The following is a 26,966-nucleotide window of genomic DNA, read 5'->3' as shown; positions in this document are numbered from 1 at the left end:
ACCCGCCCGCCAAAACTACCAAAAACCACGACCAAATTTTGACCGAAGGTCACCTAGACAATACACCCCAATTGCCGAACCCATAGACCAATTGCACGAGAGGCTGAAGGCTGTTGGTTACGTCACTACCATTCATGTCGTTGCTATGATAGTTCTTCCCAGTGGATCAACCCCAACAATACATGTGCCTATCATTCAGGCATGAAGGGTCATACCATTGATGAGTGCCACACATTGAAAGATAAAATTCAGACATTGATCGACACTAAGGTCACACAGGCAAAGGAAGTTGCACCAAATGTTCGTAACAATCCTCTCCCAGATCATAGAGGTGAGGGAGTGAATATGATAGAGACAAATGAAGAATGGGACTCGGAGGGCTCAATAGGACTCATTCGAGAGGGAGATGCTCCTAAAATATCTCCAGTCACCCTCACGCCAGTTGTGGTCTAAACCCAGGTGCCATTTAAAGTTGAGGTATCTACACCCTTCACCGTGATGGTAGCTCCCACGCCATCCTACCAGTCTGATGCCATCCCATGGGATTATGTTGCGGAAGCAAGGAGAAAAGGAAAAGAAAAAATAGAGGAAACATGGGCAGCACAAGGTATGACTAGAACTGGCCGAGTTTACACCCCTGAGGACCTGGGAAGAACAAGCAAGGAAGCCGCATCTAAGCCGCCTATTGTCAAGACTGGCAATGATGATCTTTGGAGGAAGGTGCAAGCAAGAGAGTACTCTTTTGTTGACCACTTGAACAAAACTCCCGCTCAGATATCCATATTTTCACTGCTGCAAAACTCAGACACACACTAGAATGCTTTGATGAAGGTGTTGAGTGAAGCTTGTGTACCCACCAACATCACTAGTGGGGAGATGGCTAACATGGTCGGACAAGTATTGGAGAGTCATAGAATCACCTTTCACGAAGATGAATTACCACTAGAAGGATTGAGTCACAATAGGGCACTACACATCACAGTGCGAGTTGAGGATAAGTTCATCGCCAGGGTCCTGTTAGACGGGGGTTCAAGTCTTAACATATGCCCACTGACTACTGTGAAGAGATTAGGTAAATGCCTGCACGAGATACGGATGGGAAGCATGAATGTGAAATCATTTGATGGATCTCAGAAAGCTACCATTGGAGAGATCAACCTCAGTCTACAAATAGGCCCAACCTGGTTTGATGTCGAGTTTCAGGTGCTGGTTTTATATGTTACTACTTACAACCTATTATTGGGACGACCATGGATACATGCTCCTAGTGCAGTGGCTTCAACCCTGCATCAGGCTGTGAAATTTTAGTGGAATCATCAGGAGGTAATCATTCATAGAGATGAAAGTAACCCCATCTACACCAATCAGACTGTTCCAATCATCGAAAACAAAAAGAAGCTGGGTGGAGAAACATATCATCACATTGAGTGAGTCAACGCAATTGAAAAGGACCGATGGTGGAGCAACAAGATAGAAAGCATACTACTATGGATAGGGTATGAACCTGGCAAGGGTCTCGGCAAAAATCTCCAAGGGATCACCAAACCCGTAGAACCACAATGTCATGGCACGACTTTTGGACTCGGTTATGAATACACATGGAGGGAGTACCAGGTTTGGCCACCACCATGGCATGGTCCTTATTATCCACTAGAAGAATCAGTACCACCTTTGCACCAAACATTCCATCAAGTTGACATGACGTGGGGATCCGAGGAAGATGAAGTTTTAGCGGGCATGAGGAAGTTGTTTCTAGACGAAGAGGATATGGACTGCAGTGCAATAGTTGAGGAAGAGGAGGAGGAGGAGGAAGACCTTACTATTCAGACCATGGAGAAAGGAGTTGTTCTCAAAATCTGGACAGTTGCACCATCCCGGGCCCATCAAGTTCCTGGGTAGCCTGGCAAATTAGCATCATGAATTACTTTTGAGCATTTGAGACATTTTTCAGTATTTTGTTTTGAAATAATTGCTCGAGTCATCGAGCCGTACTTGTTGATGTTTTAATATTTTATTAATGCATTACTTCTTTTCGTATTTATTATTATTCTTTATATTTTCTTTTTCAGTATTATTGTTACTTATCCCGATGAACCTACGACTGTGACATGTAATGAGGCAACACGACATACAGATAGTGATTCAGAGGATCTGGAAGATGATATGATACTTGAGGAAATCATCAGAGAACTGGAGGAAACTGAGACCGTTAACTTAGGGGATGCCGAAACGGTCAAGGAAACACGTATAAGCATTCATCTAATGATCCTACGACGATATGACTGGTTTGAGCACATCTATAGTGGCTCACAAGCTACCCATTAATCCCATGTGTCCATTGGTAAAGCAGAAGCTCAGAAAGTTCAAGCCAGATATGAGTTTGAAGATAAAAGAAGAGGTCACCAAGAAAATCAAAGTCAAGGTTCTCCGAGTGGTCAAATATCCTACTTGGTTGGCCAACATTGTGCCAGTTCCAAAGAAAGATGGGAAAGTTAGAATATGTGTTGACTATCGAGATCTGAACAGAGCAAGTCCCAAATATGATTTTCCACTGCCCAACATACACATACTGATTGACAATTGTGCCAAGCATGAGCTCCAATCCTTTGTGGATTTCTTCGCAAGATACCATCAGATCTGGATGGACGAAGAGTATGCCGAAAAGACAGCCTTCATTACACCATGGGGGATATACTATTACAAAATGATGTCGTTTGGTCTGAAGAACATTGGGGCCACCTACATGAGAGCCATGACAACCATCTTCCATGACATGATACACAAAGAAATAGAGGTGTATGTTGATGAAGTTATCATCAAATCTAAAAGGAATTCGGATCATATAGCAAACTTGAAAAAGTTTTTCGACCGGCTTCGAAAATACAATTTGAAGTTGAATCTTGCAAAATGTGTCTTTGGTGTCCCTGCGAGAAAATTGCTAGGATTCATCGTCAGTCGCCGAGGGATTGAGTTGGACCCATCAAAGGTCAAAGCTATCCAAGGCCTACCACCTCCGAAGAATAAGAAAGATGTGATGAGCTTTTTAGGGCATCTCAATTACATCAGCCGCTTCATAGCACAGTCAACTATGATATGTGAGCCAATATTCAGGATGTTGAGGAAAGATGCTGCAACAAGTTGGACTGAAGAATGCCAGAAAGCCTTCAACAAAATCAAGGAGTATTTATCTAAACCACCTGTTATGGTCCCACCAGAACCAGGAAGGCCTCTGTTGCTTTATTTGTCCATATTTGAGGGAGCTTTTGGTTGTGTTGGGACAACATGATGAAACTGGAAGAAAGGAGCATGCGATATATTATCTGAGAAAGAAATTCACGCCTTATGAAGCCCGGTATTCTTTGTTGGAATGCCCTTGATGTGCATTGACGTGGATAGCTCAGAAGTTGAGGCATTATTTCTGTGCATAGACTACATATCTCATATCAAGGATGGATATGCTAAAGTACATCTTCCAGAAACCCATGCCTACGAGCAAGTTAGCAAAATGGAAAATATTGTTGAGCGAATTCGACATCGTCTATGTAACTCAGAAGGCAATAAAAGGGCAAGCATTGCCAGATCATCTGGCAGAAAATCCCTTAGACGGAGAATAAGAACCATTGAAAACGTATTTTCCCAATGAGGAGGTGTCATTTGTAGGAGAAGATATCACCAAGGCATATGATAGTTGGAGAATGTTCTTCGACGGAGCAGAAAACTTTAAAGGAGTGGGTATCGGGGCTGTCTTAGTATCAGAAACTAGCCAACACTATCTGGTATCCGCAAAACTCAGGTTTCCATGCACCAATAATATGGCAGAATATGAGGCTTGCATTTTGTGGCTTAGGTTGTCCATTGACATGAATGTTCAGGAGCTACTGGTAATCGGAGATTCAGGTCTTTTGGTGCACCAGGTTCTAGGGGAATGGGCTACGAAGAACACCAAAATATTGCCATATTTGCACTGCGTACAAGAGCTGATCAAGAGGTTCACAAAGATAGAATTCAAACATGTTTTGAGGATTTAGAATGAGTTTGCAGATGCGTTAGCTACTTTGTCTTCCATGATACAGCACCCGGACAAGAATTTCATCAATCATATCCTAATAGGGATTCAGAAACAGCCCGCTTACTGTGCCCATGTTGAAGAAGATATTGACAGAAATCCATGGTTCCAAGACATCAAGAAGTACTTGGAAAATGGAGAACACCCAGAGACTGCTACCCATACTCATAAGCGCATGCTTCGAAGATTAGCCAACCATTTATTTCAAAGCGGGGGAATTCTATATAGAAGGATTCCTGACCTGGGGTTACTACGGTGTGTTGATGCCAAGGAGGCATCCAGATTTCTCGAGGAAATACATGCTAGAAATTATGGACCGCATATGAATGGCTTCATCTTAGCTAAGAAGATACTAAGAGCGTGGTATTTCTGGATGACTATGGAAACAGACTGCATCAAGTATGTTCAGAAGTGTCACCAATGCCAGATACATGCTCACATGATATGAGTACCACCCAATGAACTCAATGCAACAAGTTCACCCTGGACTTTCTCTGCTTGGGGTATGGATGTCATCGGACCAATCGAGCATGCTGCTTCAAATGGGCATAGGTTCATTCTGGTGGCCATAGACTACTTCACAAAATGGGTTAAAGCTGCGTCTTATAAAGTGGAAACTAAGAAGGTTGTAGCGGATTTTGTTCGGGACCGCATTGTTTGTCGATTCGGAGTACCAGAGTCAATCATTACCGACAACGCCGCCAATTTAAACAGTGATTTGATGAAAGCCATGTGTGAAACATTCAAGATCAAGCATAGGAATTCCACAGCATATAGGCCACAAATGAACGGAACCGTAGAAGCCACCAACAAGAACATTAAGAAGATATTGAGGAAAATGGTGGATAATTATAAACAATGGTGCGAGAAGCTACCATTTGCTTTTCTTGGATATCGTACCACAGTTCGCAAATCAACTGGGGCAACTCCCTACCTATTGGTTTATAGTACTGAAGTTATTATTCCTGCCGAAGTAGAAATCTCTTCTCTAAGAATTATACAAGAAGCTGAGCTCAGCGATGCAGAATGGATACGAAGCCTCTATGAACAACTAGCTCTCATTGATGGGAAAATAATGAATGCAGTATGTCATGGTCAACTATACCAAGAGCTTTCAACAAAAAGGTTAGGCCAAGGCAATTCACACCGGGGCAATTGGTGCTAAAGCAAATCTTCCCGCATCAGGATGAAGCCAAGATGAAGTTCTCACCAAACTAGCAAGGTCCCTACATGGTTCATCGAGTACTAACAGGAGGAGCACTTATACTTGCAGAAATGGAAAGAGAGATTTGGTCGAAACCTATCAATTCAGATGCGGTTAAGAGATACTATGTTTAAGATTGTTTTATTTGATGTAACTGAACTACAATTGACCTAATTCCCGTTTAAGAGGGGATACATAGGCAGCCCTATAGGTTCAGTCACATCCTAATAAAATCTTCATTTCCCCCATGATAAAAAACTGGGGCAAGATTTTGAGTTTGTCAGATTTCATCACGTATAGAATAGCCAAGGAATGTGTTGCCGGAAGTATGCATTTAAACTGGGGCAGAATTTTGAGGAGGACCCTCAAAATTCTAAAGCAAAGAGGTTGCAATGTCTTTAAATATGTCGTAGTCACCGGTTCATCTAAATTATTTGATCTCATGAATTATCATATATTTCAAAACAACTACGCTTTTGCAAATAATTTTATCAAGTGCATACATGCTTTTCGAAAACTTTGTTTCTATGGCAGCCAGATGTTACCCAGGGTAACTCAAGCAGGACCTCAAGACAAGAGTAAAGGCGAAGCAAGGAATCAAGAGCACACCATTCCCCCACAAACTCATAATTTTTCTTTGGATGCAGGCACAATAAACACAACAGGAATATTCTCAAATAGATATACGTAGCAAAATCACTATCTTCATAACGACAAAGTTACCAAACGCAAACACATCGAGCTAAGAAATACTTCACTCTCTCACAGTTATCCTTTACTTTTCTTGCATAAGGCTAAGCATTGCCTTTCTTTGCATGAGACTAAGCACTGTCTCCATTTCCTGCATGAGGTTAAGCATTGCCTCTGTAATTGCATAAGGCTAAGCACTGCCTTTCTTTGCATGAGACTAAGCATTATCTCTATTTCTTGCGTGAGGCTAAGCATTGCCTCTGTAATTGTATAAAGCTAAGCATTGCCTTTCATTGCATAAGGCTAAGCACTGCCTTTCTTTGCATAAGACTAAGCATTGTCTCCATTTCTTGCATGAGGCTAAGCATTGCCTCCGTAATTGCATAAGGCTAAGCATTGCCTTTCTTTGCATGAGACTAAACACTGTCTCCATTTCTTGCATGAGGCTAAGCATTGCCTCCGTAATTGCATAAGGCTAAGCATTGCCTTTCCTTGCATGAGACTGAGCACTGTCTCCATTTCTCACATGAGGCTAAGCATTGCCTCCAGAATTGCATAAGGCTAAGCACTGCCTTTTCTTCACATGAGACTAAGCACTGTCTCCCCTCCTTTGCATGAGACTAAGCATTGTCTCTATTCCTTGCATGAGGCTAAGCATTGTCTTTCCTTGTCAAAGACTAAGCATTGTCTTATTTCCTTACATGAGACTAAACACCGTCTCCGCTACACTACATAAGGCTAAGCACTACCCCCCTTTATTCGCATAGGGCTAAGCACTGCCCTCATCTCATATAAGACTAAGCCTTGTCTTGTCTCGTCCTCGCATATAACTAATCATTAAATCTTTGCATTTCGTAGGCTGAAATATCGTCATTTTTGTCTGAAGGCGTCATAGTTCGAAGGCACCATCCTTATAGCCGAGAGACACCATTCCATGGCCTGAGGATCTCTCGAAACTGCACATCATTATTCAAAGGCGTCATAGTCCAGATGAATCATCCTCATGGCCCGAGGACACAATTTCATGACCTGCGAATCCCTTATCATACACTTCATGGACCATGACGTCATGGTATAAGGACATCATCCTCATCATCCAAAGACAACCTTCATGGTCCAAAGGGAATTTGCATCATGTTTAAATTGTCGCATTGACCCATATATGTTCGCGTGCACTGTGTTTTAAGTTTTGCAGGTAATTCAGGAGATAACTGTTCTACAAATTGGAGCAATCTTCGCTCCAGTTTCCGTTCACAACGTTCACATCCTTTGACCACCTCGAAACATAATCGACTACCCTTTACTCCATGACCGTTCAGATATTTGCCTTGTAATATATCTGTAACGTTCATTTCACATTCATGACTCCACCTAAAATTGTCCGTTACTTACAACACTATCCTACCCAAAAGAAACTTTTCGAAACATATGACTATTCTTGTAACAACTCCATCGGTTTTGTTCGCCGTTGGATCCTGAACTACACACGGCATGATTCCCGTAAAAACCAGGGATATGTAGGCAACTCAGGAACCAGGGTTCGGCCACCATTTTTTTTTCCAAATCACATCATTCCCCACTCAATTCGTCCAAAATCCCACACTTTAAAATTGTGGCATGTCCCCATGACACACAAATGAAAAACAAGAGTTGTTGATACCCAATTTTGCCCTCATATTTTTTCAAATAGTATATATATTCTCAAAATGTCATTCTGCATCATTACCCAATTTACAAGATTTATACAAATATTTTTTTATAATATTTTTCATGATTCTTAGGGCTTTAAAATTAATTTTCGCGCATTTAAATTATTTAAATATTTATTAATTATCCATTAAATTATTTTATGATGACTTAATCATCCAAATTACTATTTTGCATCCACATATATGTTTCATAATAATTTACTTCATTTCATATAATTATATTTGTATATTATTTTTTAGCTATTTACATAATTTTGCAAAAATGACCTATATTCTACAAATAATTGCATTTACTATATTATTTATGCCAAAATAGCATTTTTATATTTTTATAATGTTGAGTTATTATTTTAATAGTTTCACAGCATAAATATTATTTTTTAAAACATTTGTGTAAATGTTTTAATAATTTATTTTATTAATTCTAAAGGTGTTTCAAGATCTAGACCAAAATAGGCTAATTTTCGGACCAAATTTGGCCCAAACCATTAGCCCAATACCAGATGACCTTTTTAGCCCAACCCGATCGTGACCCATCTTATAACCCGTAACATCTCCCTTTTAATCTTGGTCGTTGATCTCAGAGATCAACGGCCCACAAACCATCCCCTTCTTTTTATGCACCAAACCCCTAACCCTAAAGACCACTCTCTCATTCCGCCGCCCCTAGAACCTCTCAAACCTTCCTCCTTACAAACCCTAGCGGTCGCCTTCCTCAATCTTCTCCCAAATCCGATCAATCATGGATTCTTCCTACGATTCTCTTACCTTTTATGGATCATCTCATCGTTTCTTACAAGACTATGGTGTTATATAGTACTTGCCTCAATTTTGGCAAGTACCAATCCCAAATCGGGTGCCACCGCCTTCAACCTTTGAGATATAGACATTATTTCGTCTATATGCACTCACTAACATGCTATATGGTCCGATTCAGGGAGATTTTCGACCATCTGTGCTTTCCTTTTGAACTAGGGTTTACCGGATTTTCTCCCTAAACTGATTATAAGTGAAGAACCACTATTATTCTCTCATACTCTCACTCGCTCGATACTATTCTGAATCTATTTCTCTTGGCTGGCTGAAAGCCAAGGCCGTCGGAATCCTCTCTAACAACCTCCCTGGTGCGAGCACTGCTCGGGTCCATTTGAGGCTCTTGTGAACTCTGACGCACTAAGATTTGGGTCTTTTGGTTATTATCTTTGCTGGTGATATTTGAGTTGTTTCTGACACCTAGCCTTTCTCTCATTTTGTTTGTTGAATTTGCAACTGGTTAGTGCTTTTAACTCTAGCAATCCTATTCCCTTTTTCTGCTTATGTTCATATTCTGTATACTAATATTATTTGAACTTTTGTGAGCCAACATGATTTGGATATTGTGCTACCTCTTTGTATGCAATTCTATTCGTCTTAATGTTATTATGCAATTCTAGTGCTCTCTAGCATCAAAATCTGTTTAAATCTTAAATTTTCAGAATATGTTCACTATGCGTGGTTAACTGGTTTGATCCCTGACCTCCTTGGGTTCATTATGTTTATGTTAAACTTGATTGATGTATTTGTTGCATGTTATGAGTTGATCTTCATGCCCTGCTTTGGATTTTTTTTTTTTGGTACTAAACCTTCTTAGGAAAATTGATGTTTTAATAATTCATGTATAACTTGCTAATCTTCTTAGAGTTAATTCATGACCATGCCTAACTTAAACTCTCATGCTTAATTCTATTGCTATAAGAACTCTTGTTTGATAGATTTTTGCAATTAAACTTTACTTATTATGAAAGTCTATCTCTGTGATGCTATCACTTTGAATCTATTCGTTACTACTCATTCTATGTGTTTGCTAAAGCCCTTTGTATGTGCTCGTGTGTTCTTCCACCTATTAGAAATCACCTTTAGTATAGTTACTTAGAAATCTTGCTACTAAGAATCCATGGGTATGTATCCTTGCCCAGACTCTATGTCACCTGAATGACTGGTCAAACTTTTGTTCCTATGTTCCTGCTGTTTGTTAATGGGTAAGCGAGATAATTGTCTCCATGTTTGGGCCTGGTTTGTTGGGCCATGCTGTTGTTGGACCTGAACACTGAATTCAACTGTGCTTTAATCATCCCTAAGTACTGGAATTTAGGCCTGATGGTTTATACAAAGATTGGGGCTGGTGAAGGCCCAGAACCATCACTGGGTTATTTTGTATTTGTGTTGGGCCTGTAATTGTTCTATTGGGTACGTAATTATTCTATATGGGTCTATAATAATTTGTAAGAACAAAACAGATGGGGAAATTAGTAAAACGAGGGATAGAGTACTTCAATTCTCACATAAATGGGTAAAAATGTACCTATAGGATTTATGTGGTCTATTTGCTATTACATGCCTTAGTTTTATGTGTAGAAAGCCTGCCTGTAGGAGTCACATGCGCACACATCACTTAACTTGCCAACGCATGCTATTTCAAGTATTTGCCGTATCTATTTCTTCTATTGTGCTTTCTTAGATAGCATGTCTATAGGGCGTAGCAATGCAATATTCTACTTATTTAGGTGCCATGATTAAAGGACTTTGAATGACTAGTCTATCAATTGCCTCAATTATCATTGTACTGCTCATCTAGATACCATGCCTATAGGTTAAATAATCAATTAGCTGCCCATATCGTTTGTATTGCCTCGTTTAGATAGCATGCCTATAGGGATAAAACTATATAGAGTCAATTGCCAACTATAGATATTATGCTCCTAGGACATTGTCACCTGTCTAAGAAACTCGTCTATAAAATCAGCGCTGGTAATTCATGATTCTGGGGTCTTTCCTTGCCTTTTTCTCAAACAATCTAGAAATAATGCCTATAGGTTTGTAACCTGCAAATCCGTTGCCTGCGTATTGCTAAAATCAGAACCACTTAGAAACCATGTTTGTAGTACTTATAATGATTTAATCTGTGCGTTAGCCTAAAATACAGCATTGCATGTTTGATATTGGAATCATATAGAGACCATGCATATAGAACCAAAAGATTCTGAGTCTCACGTTCGAAACGTTCTATTGCTTAATCTGAAAATCAGTCGGTGTGCTTCTCCGTTTATGTGTGGAGGCTAACATGAGCCACTCTCTACTGTTATGTGCAGTCCTCTTTGTTCTTGAATGCGCGATTAGTTTTATCATTTTTGAGCGGCCTAAGTAAGTCTAGAACCACCCAAATAGAGGTCCAAAGCCTCCTGGACCATAGGCATGAGACGAGTAGTGCACGCATAAGCCGAGACTTAGAATTGAATTAGTACGATTTAGGTAACAACTTCACCATAGTTTTCACGACCCAAAATCCATTAAAGGTCGTGATGGCGTCGGACACCGCTGTCATGCAAGCCCAAAAATAAATACTTAATTTGGTTCTCATTTTAATATTTTTGAAATCATAGTTCCTTCAATTAAATGGTAAAAGATGAAATATACAGAGTAAATAATAATATTTTTAAAATTTTCAATACAGGAAAACCCAAATCACCCCAAAATTCGGTGTCACAAGTGCATGAACCTCAACTAGGAATGTAAAATAAAATACAACATCTGTCCGGAATACAAATTCGGACAGGAGAAATATACCTACTCTGAAAGAGACTCTGCTAGCTGTGGACTCGTACTGTGGAATGCAGCTCACCTAAGTCCCTGCAATAACCGCGCATCTGCGCCCACAAGGCCACTAGACATATATGCACCTGCACAAACATGTGCAACAAGTGTAGTATGAGTACGTAAATCAATGCGTACCCAGTAAGTATCCCGCCTAACCTCGAATAAGTAGTGATGAGGGGTCGACTTCGACACTTACTATGGGCTATAAATAAAATATCAATGATATAATTAGGCATGGATTACATAGAACGGTTGTAAGCTCAATATCATGAAATAAGTAAGCAATTCCTTTGTTCGTAAGAAATTTCCAAATTTATTTTCGTCATTTAACATTTTTGGACCTCTGGCCAATGAATGCAATATCAATTAATTCCAAATATATATCATGTGCAAATCATGTCGAGGTCGTACGGCCTGCTCCAACATAAATATTTAAATTGTGCATTGTCGAGGGTCGAACGGCGCGAACCATAGATACATCTATTTAACCTGTCGAGGCGTTCGGCCCGCTCCACAAAAGAGAAAATATAATTTAATACAACCAAATTCAATATTTATTAAGGCAACTATTCAAGAAATACAAATTCTCATTTACGGTCAAGAAGAATGGAATTTAACCTTTCAAAGTTCCTTTACCAAGTTTGGATATAATTTAAGCAATTTAAATTAACAAGTAGGATGCAAGCATCGCAATTATAACATGATCTGGGTTCTAGACTACTCGGACATAAGCATATTAGTAGCTATGCACGGACTTTCGTCACCTCATGCATACGTAGCCCCCACAAATAGAAGCACATATTGAATTATTTCACCTATGGGGTTAGTTCCCTCTTACAAGATTAGAAAGGAGACTTACCTCGCTCCGAAGTCCCATAACCGGCTCCAAAGACTTTCCAACAACTCAAACTGATGCCCATCGCTCCAAAACTAGTCAATAAATGTGCAAATCCATAAATGTATACTCTAATACTCATTATAATTCAATTCACAATAATTTTCAACTCCGCTCGAAAAGTCGATAAAAATCACCCTCGGGCCCCCCCATGTGCCCGGATTCCCAACATTTTCGAAGATAACTATGACCCATGACCTCACGAACTCAAATATATAATTTATTTCTAATTCCCTACCCTAATTCATGATCAAAATCCAAAAATACCCATTTCTAGGTTTTCTACCAAAATCTCAAATTTTTACAAAGTTTCATGCCTAAATCCATGTATTTAACTCACAATATGTGGGAATTACTTACCTCGTGTTTCTTGGTGAAAATCCCCCTTTGAAGCTCTCCAAATATCTCCCAAACCAAGAGAAAATGAAAGAAAATAGGCCAAATCCCGTTCTTAAAGAACCCTTCTGCCCAGCGACTTACTCGCACCTGCGGTCACTTGGCCGCTTCTGCGGTTCCGCAGGTGCGGCAAATATTCTGCTTTTGCGGAGATGTCCCCAGCTGCCCGCTTCCCCTTCTGCACCTTTCCTTCCGTATCTACACCTTCGCGGGTGCGGACATTCCCTCGTACCTACGCTCCTGCCCAGCATCGCTCATGCGACCCTCATGGCCGCTTCTGCGGCTCCGCACCTATGGCTCTAACCTCGCAGGTGCGATTACACCAGGAGACAGCAGCCTCAGCATTTCTTCCAAGTTCAAACTCGATCCGTTAACCATCCGAAATCCACCCGAGGCCCTCGGGACCCCAACAAAATATACCAAAACGTCCCAGAACACATTACGAACTTAGTCAAGCCTTTAAATCACATCAAACAATGCTAAAAACAAGAATTACCCTCCAATTCAAACTTAATGAACTTTGAAACTTCAAACTTCTACCTTCGATGCCGAAACCTATCAAATCACGTCCGATTGACCTCAAATTTTATACACAAGTCATAATTGATATTACAGGCCTACTCCAACTTCCGAAATCGGATTTCGACCCCGATATAAAAAAGTCCACTCCTGGTCAAACTTTCCAAAAACCTTCAAATTTCTATTTTTCGCCAAATGACCCCGAAACAACCTACGAACCTCCAAATCCACTTCCAGACACGCCCCTATGTCCAGAATCACCATACGGATCTATTCATAGGCTCGGAATCCCAATCGGACATCGATAACATTGAAATATACTTCAACTCAAATTTATGAAATCCTTCCAAAATACCAACTTCTACAATAGGCGTTGAAACGCTCCCGGGTCATCCAAAACCTGATCCGGACATACGCCCAAGTCCAATATCATCATACGAACCTGTTGGAACCTTCAAATCCCGATTCTGAGATCGTTTACTCAAAAATCACCCTTTAGTCAATTCCTCCAACTTAAAGCTTCTGAAATTAGAATTTTCTTTCCAAATCAACTCTGAACTTCCCGAAATTAAATTTCGACCACGCGTACAAGTCATAATACCTGAAGTGAAGCTTCTCAGGGTCTCAAACCGCTGAATGATGTGCTAGAGCTTAAAGCGAACGGTCAGGTCGTTACAATAGTAATCGGGTAGCAGGAGATGATAGTTTGTGCCCGCTGAATAATATAAGCAACTCCTATTTAAATGGAGTTGTGAAGTATTATTTATGTTGCACGGGGTTATCCTCTAGGCTAAAAAACTTAGGACCCCTCCCCCCCCCTCCTCCTTAATATCCTTCCAATTCACACTTAGTCATTTAATATAGATCATTGTAGTTGTATCCTTGTAGTCCTTAAGATTTGTACCAATTCTCATTGTGTTATAATGAAACTTCTTCGACTTTTATATTTCTTGTTTATCTGATCACCTAGCCTAATTACGTAATCCACATAGTCTTAAGTTCGACCGGGACTCACAGTTATGGACCTCGAAGAGTGCCTAACACCTTCTCTTTGAGGTAATTTGAACCCTTACCCGATCTTTGGTGGTGTTGACTAGTCAAGCAGAGTTATTTGCATAATAGGTGCCCTAACACACCTTAAAATCGTTAGGTGGCGACTCTCCTCATTTAATACCCTCTCATTTAAAAGAGTTACCCCACGTCGAAGCCCGCTCTCGCGAGGAAAAAAAAAGGGCGCGACAAAGTCAATAAAGCTTAAAGCTTTTTAATGATTTGCTAAGTCTGACAGGAAATGACCAGATAGTGTGTCAATAGGATTACACGTTTAGGAATCACATATGTGAGTGTGAAATGTAAGCCGCTTCAAGGGGAATGAAAGTAAAGGCCCATTCTCTAAGCATTCATGAAACCAGACGGTGTTCATGGCTGAAACGAACACAACCGTGAGAACCATAGATGGTTAAGGGTTGATTGTATGACTTATATTGTCTAGGTATACAACAAAGCTCTACGGTTCAAAGATATCAAATCTACCGATTGACCGAGTATATACGATATAAGTTCACTACGAAAAGTTCAAAGAGAAACCTACTTATCCAGATGCAATTAATCCTTGCATGTAAATCACACACTCGTCTGTGCATTCCTTTGTCTTATAGCCATTCCCCATTCATGTAGGGGATTGTTGGGATTAAAAGATTGGTGAATGGGAAATGAAGGAAAGAAAGTGGAGGAAAAGTGAGTTCTCTTTTGCTTTGGAAAGAGCAAGTGTCCCTCATTGGTGGTAGAAAGAAAAATGAATAAGCTCATATTGAGAAAGCACTTCTCTTGGTGTTAAATGGATTGGAAAGAAAGTAATCCTCGCGTTGTCGCCATCGTTGCTCGGCTCGGCTTCAACTTCAGATTCGGATTCGGATTTGGTCAAAGATCGATTGATTGATTAATCTTTTTGGATAAAATTTCTTTTAATTATTTAATTAATCAATGAAAATTTAACCCGGAATAACCTAGGACCCGCGACGCGACATAGTCCGTTTCTTTCCTGGATTATTTTAAATCTTTTTTCCTGGAATATTTCAAATGAGAAACGTTCCCACCTGTTTCAACAGCCATAGCTATTTCTAAAAGGTTGCAAACTTTTTCAGAAACAATGCCAGAAAATGGCTATAAATATACCTTGATCCTAGAATCTTTCATTACGAAATTTTCTAAGCTTTTTCTCATTCTTCTGCACAATTAAAATTTCAGTGTGGTTTACAGCCTTCGAGTGGTTCGTTGTTTCACCGGCGTTTTTGGTACCAATACTTTGGTGAGTTAAAGCGTTCTATCTTGGGAGGATAATATTTCAGCACCTAGAGTACTTGAGGGAAATAATTTTCTTAAGGATACACTGCGCATTCAGTGGGATCGATTTTATTCCGAAGCTATATTTCAGATTCAGCTTCATTGTTTCGATATTCTGTTGCTGCTATTTTTCTGTTTTTGTTTTCTGTTTCAGAAAATTTACCGTTTCGTTAATTATTATAGTAATACAGATTGACTAACAATGGAGACAAAGATGTACTTTGATTCTTTAAATGGTGTAGATTTTAGAGCTAGAAATAAGAACAATAGTCAATATTGGGGTTAGGGTTTTGTATTTTCTGGCCTTTGGGATAAATTGGGATTAGAAAATATTATTATAATAGTGATTGATGAATAGTCAATAGATGATATTTGAGAATGGGGAAAACTGAAAAGTTCCAAGTGTGGGGAAGTTGGGAACTAATGTTGCTGTTGCGTTTTAGTAGAAAATGAAAAATAAATTAAAACAAAAATTTTAAGTGGGATTCATCCCATGACCTTTGGTTCCTAGGAATAAGCAGCCAAAATCAGTGCACCACCTCGACTATTTTGACCATGGGTGCCATTAGTTAATTATAAGAATTTTTTGCAAATTGTGTACATCATATACTAACTTTAGTCGATGGACCACAGATTCACGTGAACCACAATTTTCATTGTGAATCCACTTCTACGAGGAACGAGTTTGTGTGGAATAGTAAAGTTCTTCATCATACATATCTGTTTTCTGAAGCTCTAAGCTTTTTAAGTGAGTGTGAAGTGTGAACTTACTATGGTTGAAAAGTGGGTGGGAGGTCTCGTGGGTGCTTCCTCTCAGGTTATGGCCACTTCTAAGTCTAAGCCTCCACATGGTACCTAGAAATACAATATTGATGCAACTATCTTCCTTGCTTTATGTTGTAGTGGAGTAGGGGATATTGTGCGTGATTCAGCATGTCAGTTTGTAGTTGCAACTTCTTCATTTTTTCGAGGTTGTGTCAATCCTTAGTATGCTGAAATTATGGGTTTGCATTTTGCTCTCGGCTGGTTGTTCCAATATTTTAATGGCCCAAGCATAATTGAATGTGATGCCCAAGAAATTGTGCTTTTTCGCAATGCCTTAAGTAAAGATCTTACAAAGTTCGGATTGGTATTAGATGATTGTCGTTTGTGTTAAAGAGAAATCTTGATGTTTCTCGAGTTTGGATTAAGATGCAAGTTGCTTATTGCTTGTCAAGAGAGCATAGAAATTATGTTATTCCTTTCTATTGGAAGCGTACTTCTAGTGTTATGATAAACTTGTTGGTGACTAATTCAATTTAGGGAATCTTACAGAAATGTCCCAAATAAGTCCTAACTTACCAACCTCTAGCCATTAATCATATACTTACCAAAGCTAGCCAAACACATATAAAATTGAAAACCCATATAAATAAGGTTCTTTCTCTCCAAGAATCACACGCAAAGATTTTCTTCCATATTTTTAAGCGTGATCAACAACATTAGATGCAAGACGGAAAAAAATTCATGGATGAGATAGCAAACAAGGTAATGAAATGTGTGTGTGTGTATATATATATGAAATTTCATGGATGAGGTAGCAAACAAGGTGATGAAATACAAAAAAATATAAACAAGATTCCAAAAATCTAAGCAAAAAAGGACCTTTTTCAATGGGTATGGTTGAAATTCATTGAAAACATATAGATGAGTCAATATACAAAATTTGAGGAAGATTAGAGGTGATTTGGATTGATTTGGTATCAAAATTCGTAGTTAAAAATCGAGTTCAAAAAATTCTTCTGCGACACATGAATCAAACATGTATCACACATGTATACATGGATATACATGTAATACAAATATGATACATATGTGATACACAGTGTGATACACATATCATTTTTTTATGTTCATCTACTTCGAATTTTTAATTCTAACCACCTCAAAACTCCACCAAATCATTCCAAAAACTGAGATTCAAACTCCTTAATATGTATCCAATCTATGCTAATAACACTCATTCAAAAGAGAGTAAAAATTTGATTTTTTTTTGCTACAAATAGTTAATTGGCTAATATTAGTAATATTTTATGAATTGACCAATTTTTCTAATAAGCTACATAGCTGGTTAGTTTCCCTTCAATTTAATTAAACTGTACATTTGAGTTTTTTTAATTAAAAAAAAATTGATATATAATGTCTCATTATATTTTTTCTTTGAGTCTTCCCCAATTTTCGAAAATTTGAGGAACACTTGCAACGTTTCGACACGCATTATAATGGAGTAAAATTCAGGAATAGCCAGATTTTTAAATGCTAATTAAAAATTAGACGCAGTGTCAAAAGTCATGGAAATGTGTACTAGGTTTAACAAAAATTACCCCTATAGAACCCTAGCTTCTTCTCCGCTTCTCTCACTGTACATAGATTTGATTCATTCCTCACAGCTATAACCAAAAAGACTGAACGATTCTACAAGCTTTAACATAGATGACAACATCATAAACAAAAGCAAAAGCTCCACAACATGGAAAAATCCTAAACAAAATCGCAATTGGGTTCAAAACCCAGGCTAATGTCATGTTTACACTGTATAAGTTTGAATTTCGGGATATTATCCTGGAGTTTTCGCGGTATAAATTTAAAAATTCAAGAAAATAGTTTGGAGTTCGAACAAAAACAAAATTACTCATATCTAACAAAACTCCAGCATATTCTGCTAGAATTTAACTTGGAGAAGTTTTCAAGCATATAGCGTTGGACCTTAACTTAGAGAAGTTTGAACTCCAGCATATTATACTCCGACATATAAAAGCTTAAACTTTAGTATATATTTTAAAAAAATTATGCTTGAACTCCAACATATTGTGCTGAAGTTTAACATGTAGAAGCTTAAACTTCAGCATATTATACTTAAATTTTCTTTATTTCTCGAATTTTAGCTAAGGAACTTTTTGCTTAGATTTTATTTTTGCATTAAAATAGCTATTTTTCAATTAATTTGAATCCATGACTATTTATTAATTACCGGTCCGAAAAGTAACCAACCCATATTATTTTTACCATTTTATATGGAAGAAAAAAAAAACTAACCCCCAAGACACTAAAATTATCCCATCGCAAAACTTGTATTTCAATTTTAAAATCCCTTGTTTAGAAGGAGAGTATTTTAGCAGTTTTACATATCCAGAAAGTCCTCCATTCCTAGGGATAAACGCGCTCATGTCCGAGTCAACTTGCATGCACCCTAATGAAAAAAACACTTAATGTAATAAATGAGGCTCAAGGATGGTTGACAGCAGCAGCGCTAGATAAAGAAGAAACCTTATACAAGGTTAATTGATAATGAAATTCTCCAATATGGCAAACAATTTTTTCTTCACACAAATTTTCTGTTTCTCACAATCAATAAAAGAGCTATTACTGCTAGAAGTGTGCTTCTACTGATTCAAAGAGTGTATCTTACTTTACAAACATATCTGTGGTCACTTTCTACTCTACCAAGGAGTACTCCTATCAACACCTTTCTGACTTTCTAGTATTTTGACGAGTTAGGATGTGAGTTGAGATACCGTATATTTGGGAAGATTATGAACGAGAAAATGTAACAGGATCAACAATATCCATGTTAATTGGGAGTTACGGAATCACCAACAACAACAACCCCAGAGGGATCCCACAAGTGGAGTCTGGGAAGGGTAATGTGTCCTTACACCTACCCGGGAGAGCAGAGATAATGTTTTCGAAAGACCTTCGGCTCGAGTGAAATAAGAAGAAACCTACTATTATATTTATCAAACTAATACAGGTTAGAATGGTTACTACAAGGAGTTTGCTCTACTTCAATGGCGTGTTCATCAAGAATAAGAAGGTTTATCCCCAAGCGATAAGCTCTCAGATCATCAAAGTCTCCTTTCCTAAACCAAAATCATCCTATATATAGTCCAGGGAGCATGAGAACTTTTTTCTGATAATCGAGAAATCCCCTGTAAGCTAGCTGGACTACTCCAATTCTGCTCACAAGGTTGAAACTCGAGGGGGTCGAGTCCGCCCCTCTATCCTGTTCCCACTTAAATACTTGACTGCAGTCAGTGACACCAATTTTTTTTTTTGATAAGGTAAAAGATTCTTTATAAGGTACCAAGATGATACAAAATGGTACAAAAAACATCCCAAATAACAACATCAGCAAGCTATCCTCCCCCTCCTAACACCTCCAGAAAGTCCATATATTGATTCAGATTTCCTAATCTGACTACATTTACACCAAAAATACAGATTATGGAGACATATATTCTTAATTCTAATAATTTGATTCCTATGTCCTTCAAAGCAAGCATTGTCCCTTTCCAGCTATAAGGTCCATAAAATGCACAACGGAATGGTTCTCCACATCTGTTTCAGCCTTCTAGGTACTCTTTGAGATTGCCAAGCTTGTAATAAACTCCTGACATATCGAGGCATCACCCAAGAAATACCACAGATGCTGAAAAATAGATCCCAGCATTGCCTAGATACTCTGCAATGAAGGAGGAAATGATTCACTGATTCCTGCTTTCTTCAGAAAGGTAACACCTATTACACAGACTGTAGCCTCTTTTCTGCATATTGCTAACTACCCAAAGCATTATTGACATAAAACACTTTTTTCATTCTTCCACCCAAATCCAAACAGTTTGAACTGGGAACAAGAGTTTATATCAATATATATTATTAGCCAATTCCCCATTTCAGTTTTTTGTCATTATTATATAAAGCCCATTTCATTAAATTAGAATCCAGCAGATTAGTGTCTGACGACAACCTGAAAGAACGAAATTCAATAGAAAACAGGAAAACAGAAAGGCATGAATATGAATCATAAAGATGAAAATCACACCTTATTTGAGCGTTGTGTATCTAACGTCTGACGCAAGTCATATATGACTCATATAGATTGGGTACCTCATCCTTGTAAGGAAGCACGAATATTGAACGAAACATACGTTCAGATATACGCAAAGCTTTCAAAAAAGATACTTTCTGATTCAGCTTATTCTCCTCTAAAACTTTCAGTACAACATTTCTAGGAATCACTCTCTTGTCCAAGCTAAGCATTAGAACCGCAGGATTACAAACCAAGTGTTCCGGTTTGTATCCGAGTTCCCTCATGAAAAAGTCCAATGCTCGCTGAATTTTAGCTTCCGACATAACCAAACAGAGAGGTTGCTTTCTGAACACAGTCATTATATCCAGATCACACCATCCACAGCTCCTGAAAATTCCCATTTTCTTTTTCACTGTTGACTTACTAACTGAAACAAGTGCAATAACTCCATAGAAAAACATTCCAGATTTAGGAGAAATCTGTAGATCCTTTTCAACTCTGTGCAATTTCTCTTCCAGCCACCCAGTTTTTTGCAAAACTACCAGTGGTTTCTGAATTAAAAGCTTCTCGATTTTGGGTTTTGAAAAACCAAACTTTTGCAACAACAATATTTTGGGATTGATTTGTTTTGGACCATTTGGAGCAAGTAACCAAGGTGATTTCTTTATAGCTTTAACCAAACATTCTTCACTACTAAACAGTTTCCTAAGATACTCCAAATTAGGCCTGAAATGAGAATCTACTCCTCGAAACAGAGCTCGTGCGTCCCATCTGAAGAGATTGACTAGGTCAGATCCGGACAACCCAAATTCTAGTAGCCACTGCAATTTTGGTTTAAGAGTTCTGTTTAAATCAGAAAAAAGCAGCTGTGGGGTAATAGAAACTAACTTCTTGATCTCTGTCCTTCCCAAACCAATCTCTTCAAAGAATTTGATTACCAAATCAGGATTCTTAGGGGGTTTCACGCTACTTAATTTGGCAGTTGCAGAATTTGCTTCATCTCTGGAGAATCCCAGTGATTTGATGAGGTAGTCTGACAAGAAAGGGTTCTGAGAAGGAGCAGACGCAAAGGGTGTTGAGCACCAAATTTGATTCCATCCATAAAATGATTTTAACTTAGACACTTAAGCAAGAATAGTTTCATCAGATTACAACATTGCATTGACAAATGATAATGACAATGATAATGATAACAATAATGATGATAATAATAAAAATAAACATGCAGATATAGACCATGAAACAAGATGTTATGCATTCCAACATCATTTTTACTTGTAGAGCACAAACTTGTATTCCTTGAACCATATTACAGGGGAGTACTCAAACTTCACTACCAGAAAGGTCTCATGAACTACAAATAATATGTGATTTGTCAAAAGGGAAAGCAGCAAACAGAGATGACTAAACATCATATTGGTACGCCAAGTACCCTAATCAAGATGGGTTAGAAAAGGTCTTCTTTCACTCAAAGGTAGAACTAAACTTGGTAAAATGGCTACTAGCTAGGAAAATAACAATATATTTGATGCCCCTCATATGTTCTCCATTTTGAAAGGATTACTGTAACAAGTAGCTTTGGGACCTAGTGCTTCTATATCATGTGAGATCTACATAATTCTGCAGATTCTTTTTAAGTGAATGGTAAGTTAATTTGCTCAAATTTATTCTTATAACTACTTGTTTGGTAAATCGCCTCATTTGTTTTAGCACCAAAAAACATACTATACTACATCCTCTCAGTTTCTTAACAAGTCAAAAGGGATCCTGCCAAAGCAAAGACTCTAGCTTTAAAGCAATTGCTCCAATCACTATGAATAAACAGGCGCGTTCGTCAACGAAACAAAAATGTGGTGAACTGCACAAAGCGAAGGAAGTCACTTAAACAAAATTTATTCACTCTTTTCTTGGATTATTCATACAAATAGGTGCATTATCCTTGAAAGGCAGGGGAATTCCTGTATAAACTATGATTCTGCAACACATAGAGCTTCTTTTTCTTGTTCAACTCCTTCTCACTCTATATTTTCAGCACTCTTTTGGCGAAAAAAGTATACTAAGTTTGATTCTTTTGGTATCATAAGAAAAAAGCGTTTGAGCACATTTCTCTCTAGCTATAAACACATTTTCCATCACCACAAAACACTTGTCTAAAAAAAAATTAATATTTTAATATAAAATATAAGTAAAAAAATCTAGGCGGCTAAGATAACACTTTGATATGTAAAATCATGGTTTCAGGACTACTGTCCAGAGAATAGCAGCAAAAGAGAGGGAAAAAAATATATCCAGATACATAAATTTATAAAAATGGGTATTGCTTAAACAATTTTTTCTGCAAAAAAATTAGAAATTTTCGAAGATTTCAAGAGGGATTACCTTGGTGGTGGTAGAAATTGCTTCATCTGTAGAAAATCCCACTGAACTGAAGAGGTAGGCGTTCTTGCCAATATGTCGAAATTTAGATATTCGAACTAGCATTGTTTGAGAAGGTTCAAAATTTCCTTTTTATTTTTTCTTTCAAAAGAAGTATAATAAAGCTTGTCTCTTCTAAAATTGAAAAGGGTTAGAAATAGCAAAATGTTTGAGCGCCATGTTTTACAATGCTAGTACTAAGATGTGACACTTCGGTTTTAGTTTATGACACTTTGGCTCCACTCAACTGTTAAGAGGTTGTTTGATTCCGATTATAAAGAAAAAAGTGTGTGCATTAGCAATACTTAAGTGTTTTGATTTTAATTTATGAATTGTGTTTAGTTAAAGTTCAATTTGAGCACTATATTTAACAAAATTAAAATCTCTCTTTATTCAAAAGAAAAAAAATGAAGTTGGATGCCAAAAAATAGACAATCAATTTCCATCTTACCTCATGGTGAGAGATAAGAAAGTTATGATAATTACTTAAACCTCATTAGTAATAGGAGTAAAAAATAAAACATGTAATTTTTTCAACCCTATTCAAAATATAGTTGAAATTTATGAAATATTTAAATAACACGTGTACAGCTTGTTTGGATGGTTGTTACATATCGTTTTATAATGTATCGTATCATATTATATTGTACTTTATTGTTTTGATGAATACCTTGGATAGATCGTATAGTTTGTCGTCATTTCATAATGTCATGCACCATCACTATAAAAAATACACATGCAATATTACAGATAGAAAGTTGCAATATTACAGATAGAAGTAGGGTACGATGTAAAATTATTATATAAAAAGTAAAAGATAAAATATAATTATTTAATAACAAGAAGGGCAAAATGAGAGAAAAAAATAAGGTAACTAGCCGATCACACCAAATTGATCGTTATATAGAATGGCATATAATCATACGATACAATAAAATTTAAATAACAACAAAAGAAAAAAAATTATAAAATTGAAGTAATAATATGATACGATACAATACAATACGTAATAACCATCCAAACAAGCTGGTATATACCTAGTCTCGAATCGAGCTTTTGTAATGACCCGACCAGTCATTTTGAGTGTTGTAGCCTCGTTCCTCCATTTACTACTTATTTTATGCTCATTTGTCGTTATGTGACTTGCCGGGGTAGTTGGTTCGGTTCTGGGGATGTTTTGGAATGAGTTGAGACACTTAGTCTCAAGATTGGAAGCTTAAGTTGAAAAGGTTGACATGTTGACTTATGTGTAAACGACCCCGACATGGAGTTTCGACGGTTCTGATAACTCCGTAGGGTAATTTTGGACTTAGGAGTGTATCCGTATAGTGATTTTGGAAGTCCGTAGTTGATTTTAGGCTTGAATGGGGAAAGTTGGAAAATTAGAAGTTTTGAAAATTGAGAAGTTTGACCGAGAGTTGACCTTGTGGTTATCGGGCTCGGATTTTGGTTCTAGGAGTTGGAGTAGGTCCGTTGTGTCATTTATGACTTGTGTGCAAAATTTGAGGTCAATCGGACTTGATTTGATATGTTTCGGCGTCGAATATAGACGTTGGAAGTTCATAAGTTCATTAGGCATGAATCGATACGAGATTCATGATTTTAGCGTTGTTTGATGTGATTTGACGCTTCGAGTGAGTTCGTATGATATTTTAGGACTTGTTGGTATGTTTGGTTGAGGTCCGGGGACCTCAGGTGGATTTCAAATGGTTAACGGAGTGAAATTGGGACTTGGAAGACTACTAAAGGTTGTTGGTGTCCAAGTCAGGTTTCATTCTATGTGATCGTGTGGAGCGGTCCGCGATCACGAAGGCTTATTTTTGGGCAGCTAGGTATTTACTCTACGCGTTCGTGAGTTAAGGGTTGCGATCAGCAGTAAATCACGAACACGTGGGTTAGGCCGTGTTCTCGAAGAGGAAATGAGGCAGCAACTGAGGTCACACGTTTGTTCATCACAATCGCGTGAAGGGGGACGCGATCGCGTGAAGGGGGACGCGATCGCGTAGGTCTGAGGAATCAGTGCTTCGCGTTCGCGTGGGGATTGCCGCGTTTGCGTAGGGTTAATTATAGGGAAGCTGAGTTTGTGCTTCGCGATCGCGAAGCATTTTTTGCGATCGCGATTGAAGGATAACTGGGCAGAATTTAAAGTCCCAAAAATGAGGGTTTGAGGTTATTTCACAATTTAATTTTGGGAGCTCGGTTGGAGGCGTTTCTTGGAGAGATTTTCAATGGAGTGATTGGGGGTAAGTGATTCTTACTTAGTTTTGGTTAAATTTCATGATTATATCTTTGATTTCATCATTTAATTAGTGATTTGGGTTGAAAAATTACGAAAAATGGAGAAAACTTCTTAGGCCAAAATTTGGGGATTTGAGCGAGATTTTGGTATCGGATTCTAGTAGCTTTGATATGGTTGGACTCATTGTTGAATAGGTGTTCGAATTTGTAACTTTCATCGGATTCCGAGACGTGGGCCAGGGGGTTGACTTTTGAGTTGACATTTTGATTTTTGATTAAGAACTTAGCATTTTTATATGGAATTGATTCATATAGCTTGAGTTGATTTGTATCGAATTGTTTGTGGCTAGATTCGAGTCATTCAGAGTTGTAGTAGAGATTTACACAGTTTGAGGTAAGTAACACTTCTAAATTAGATTTTGAGGGTATGAAAACCCGAAGTACATGTTATGTGATTGGTGTTGAGGTGACGCAAATGCTGGGTGACGGGCTTGTGGACGTGCACCGTAGGAATTGTGACTTGGTTAATTCCATGAAATTGTATAGTTGAATAATCTTATCGCTATTCGTATATTCTCCATGTGTTAGAGAAATTGAGATGCAAGTCATATTAGAAATCATACTTAGGCTATATGCTAGTACTGTTAGGACCCACAAATATCGTATTGCATGTTGAATTAATTGCTTAAGTTGCAATTATATACTCAGTCACAACTATTATTTGCATATAATATCCCAGCTTCTGTTTTCATTTATTGATACATCATATCATCATTATTTGGGGTGATTATCATGATTTTTGTGAGCCCGAGAGACTGGAAAAATTGATTACTGAGTGAAGCTGAGGGCCTGATTGTGAGGATATTCATGGGATTGGCTGCACGCCGTATCATGTTTTATTGATTCATGCCATGATTGGCTTATTATAGCGCTTGGGCTGGATCTACCCCTCCGCAGTCTGCACACCCACATTGAACGCAAGTACCTACTGAGTGCGTGTGCGAGTACGAGTGCCGAGCGATTCGGAGGATTAAGTGACTGTGACGATGAAGTGACTGTGAGAATGGAGTGAATGGGAGGACTGCGCGATTGATACTCTGAGAGTATGCATATGATTTTACCAATGTTTCGCATTACAGTTGGCCTACATAACTGTCATGTAGATATCGAGATATATCATTTCTCTCTTTTAGTACACTTGACATATCTTACGTGTTTAAGCTTTAACTGTTGAACTTGAAAGCATGTCTACATTTTTGTACTGTATTTTCTGTAATTGAACTATACCTGTGAAGCTCGTCACTACTTTCAGCCCAAAAGTTAGACTTGTTACTTGCGGAGTTGGTTGTACTCACGCTACACCCTGCATTTCGTGTGCAAATCCAGGTATTTTCGAACACGGTGGTTGCTGATTCTCAGAGTTTTCAGCCGTTCGGAGATTATCGAGGTAGATGCCTTGGCGTCCGCAGACCTTGACTCTCCTCCCCTGTCCCCTAGTTTTACTTATTCAGTTCTACTTTCTTAGACAGTGTATCAGACTATGTATTTGTATAGATGCTCATGTACTCAGTGACACCCGGGGTTTGGGAACTTCTGTATTTAATTATGACGTTTTTATTCGATTTTTATGAGATTTTCACTTATTTAGACATGTTTTAGTATAACTAGTAGTCGTACCCGCGCGATGCACAGTCAATATTAAAAAATATTAATTAAATTAAATTATTATCGTGACTTATATAGTCATTGAATAAGTTTTTTGTTCTATATTTTTCTTTATTTTATTATCCAATGTTTAGTATTTTTACATTGTTAATAGAATTTGTTTTAGCATATTACTTTGTTTAATATTTTTATCTGCTCACTTTCTTTTTGTAATATAAGAGAAGATATATATATTTTATTAATCTTGAAATATTTTTTATTTTTAATTTTATTCTATTTTTGTCAATAATATTATCTGAATTTTAATGAATAAAATCTCTATTAAATGAAAGGGACTTATATAG

General features: G+C 37.9%; 2 protein-coding genes across 2 annotated transcripts; one reads left to right on the top strand and one right to left on the bottom strand.

Moving 5' to 3' along the window:
• The first annotated feature begins 876 nt into the window (after positions 1 to 876).
• On the top strand, positions 877 to 1,308 carry LOC142167110 (uncharacterized). The gene has a single exon (XM_075227266.1). It carries the CDS (start codon positions 877 to 879, stop codon positions 1,306 to 1,308), a length of 432 nt encoding a protein of 143 aa, XP_075083367.1.
• A 17,892-nt stretch (positions 1,309 to 19,200) lies between these two features.
• On the bottom strand, positions 19,201 to 22,935 carry LOC107791226 (transcription termination factor MTERF8, chloroplastic-like). The gene is made up of 3 exons (XM_016613249.2): positions 22,684 to 22,935; positions 20,317 to 21,353; positions 19,201 to 19,956 (listed from the first exon to the last, which is right to left on the bottom strand). Exons 1-2 carry the CDS (start codon positions 22,783 to 22,785, stop codon positions 20,337 to 20,339), a joined length of 1,119 nt encoding a protein of 372 aa, XP_016468735.1. The 5' UTR covers positions 22,786 to 22,935; the 3' UTR covers positions 19,201 to 19,956; positions 20,317 to 20,336.
• Between the last annotated feature and the right edge of the window lie 4,031 nt (positions 22,936 to 26,966).

The sequence above is a fragment of the Nicotiana tabacum genome, chromosome 12, assembly GCF_000715075.1.
Source record: "Nicotiana tabacum cultivar K326 chromosome 12, ASM71507v2, whole genome shotgun sequence".
NCBI classification, from domain to species: Eukaryota; Viridiplantae; Streptophyta; class Magnoliopsida; order Solanales; family Solanaceae; genus Nicotiana; species Nicotiana tabacum.
This window is presented reverse-complemented; position numbering and strand designations above follow the sequence as displayed.

Coding starts and splice junctions, on each gene's coding strand:
- LOC142167110 (XM_075227266.1), top strand. CDS start 877: ATGGCTAACATGGTCGGACAAGTATTGGAGAGTCATAGAATCACCTTT.
- LOC107791226 (XM_016613249.2), bottom strand. CDS start 22,785: ATGCTAGTTCGAATATCTAAATTTCGACATATTGGCAAGAACGCCTAC. Junction 21,354..22,683: donor CAATTTCTACCACCACCAAG/GTAATCCCTCTT, acceptor GCTCCTTCTCAG/AACCCTTTCTTGTCAGACTA.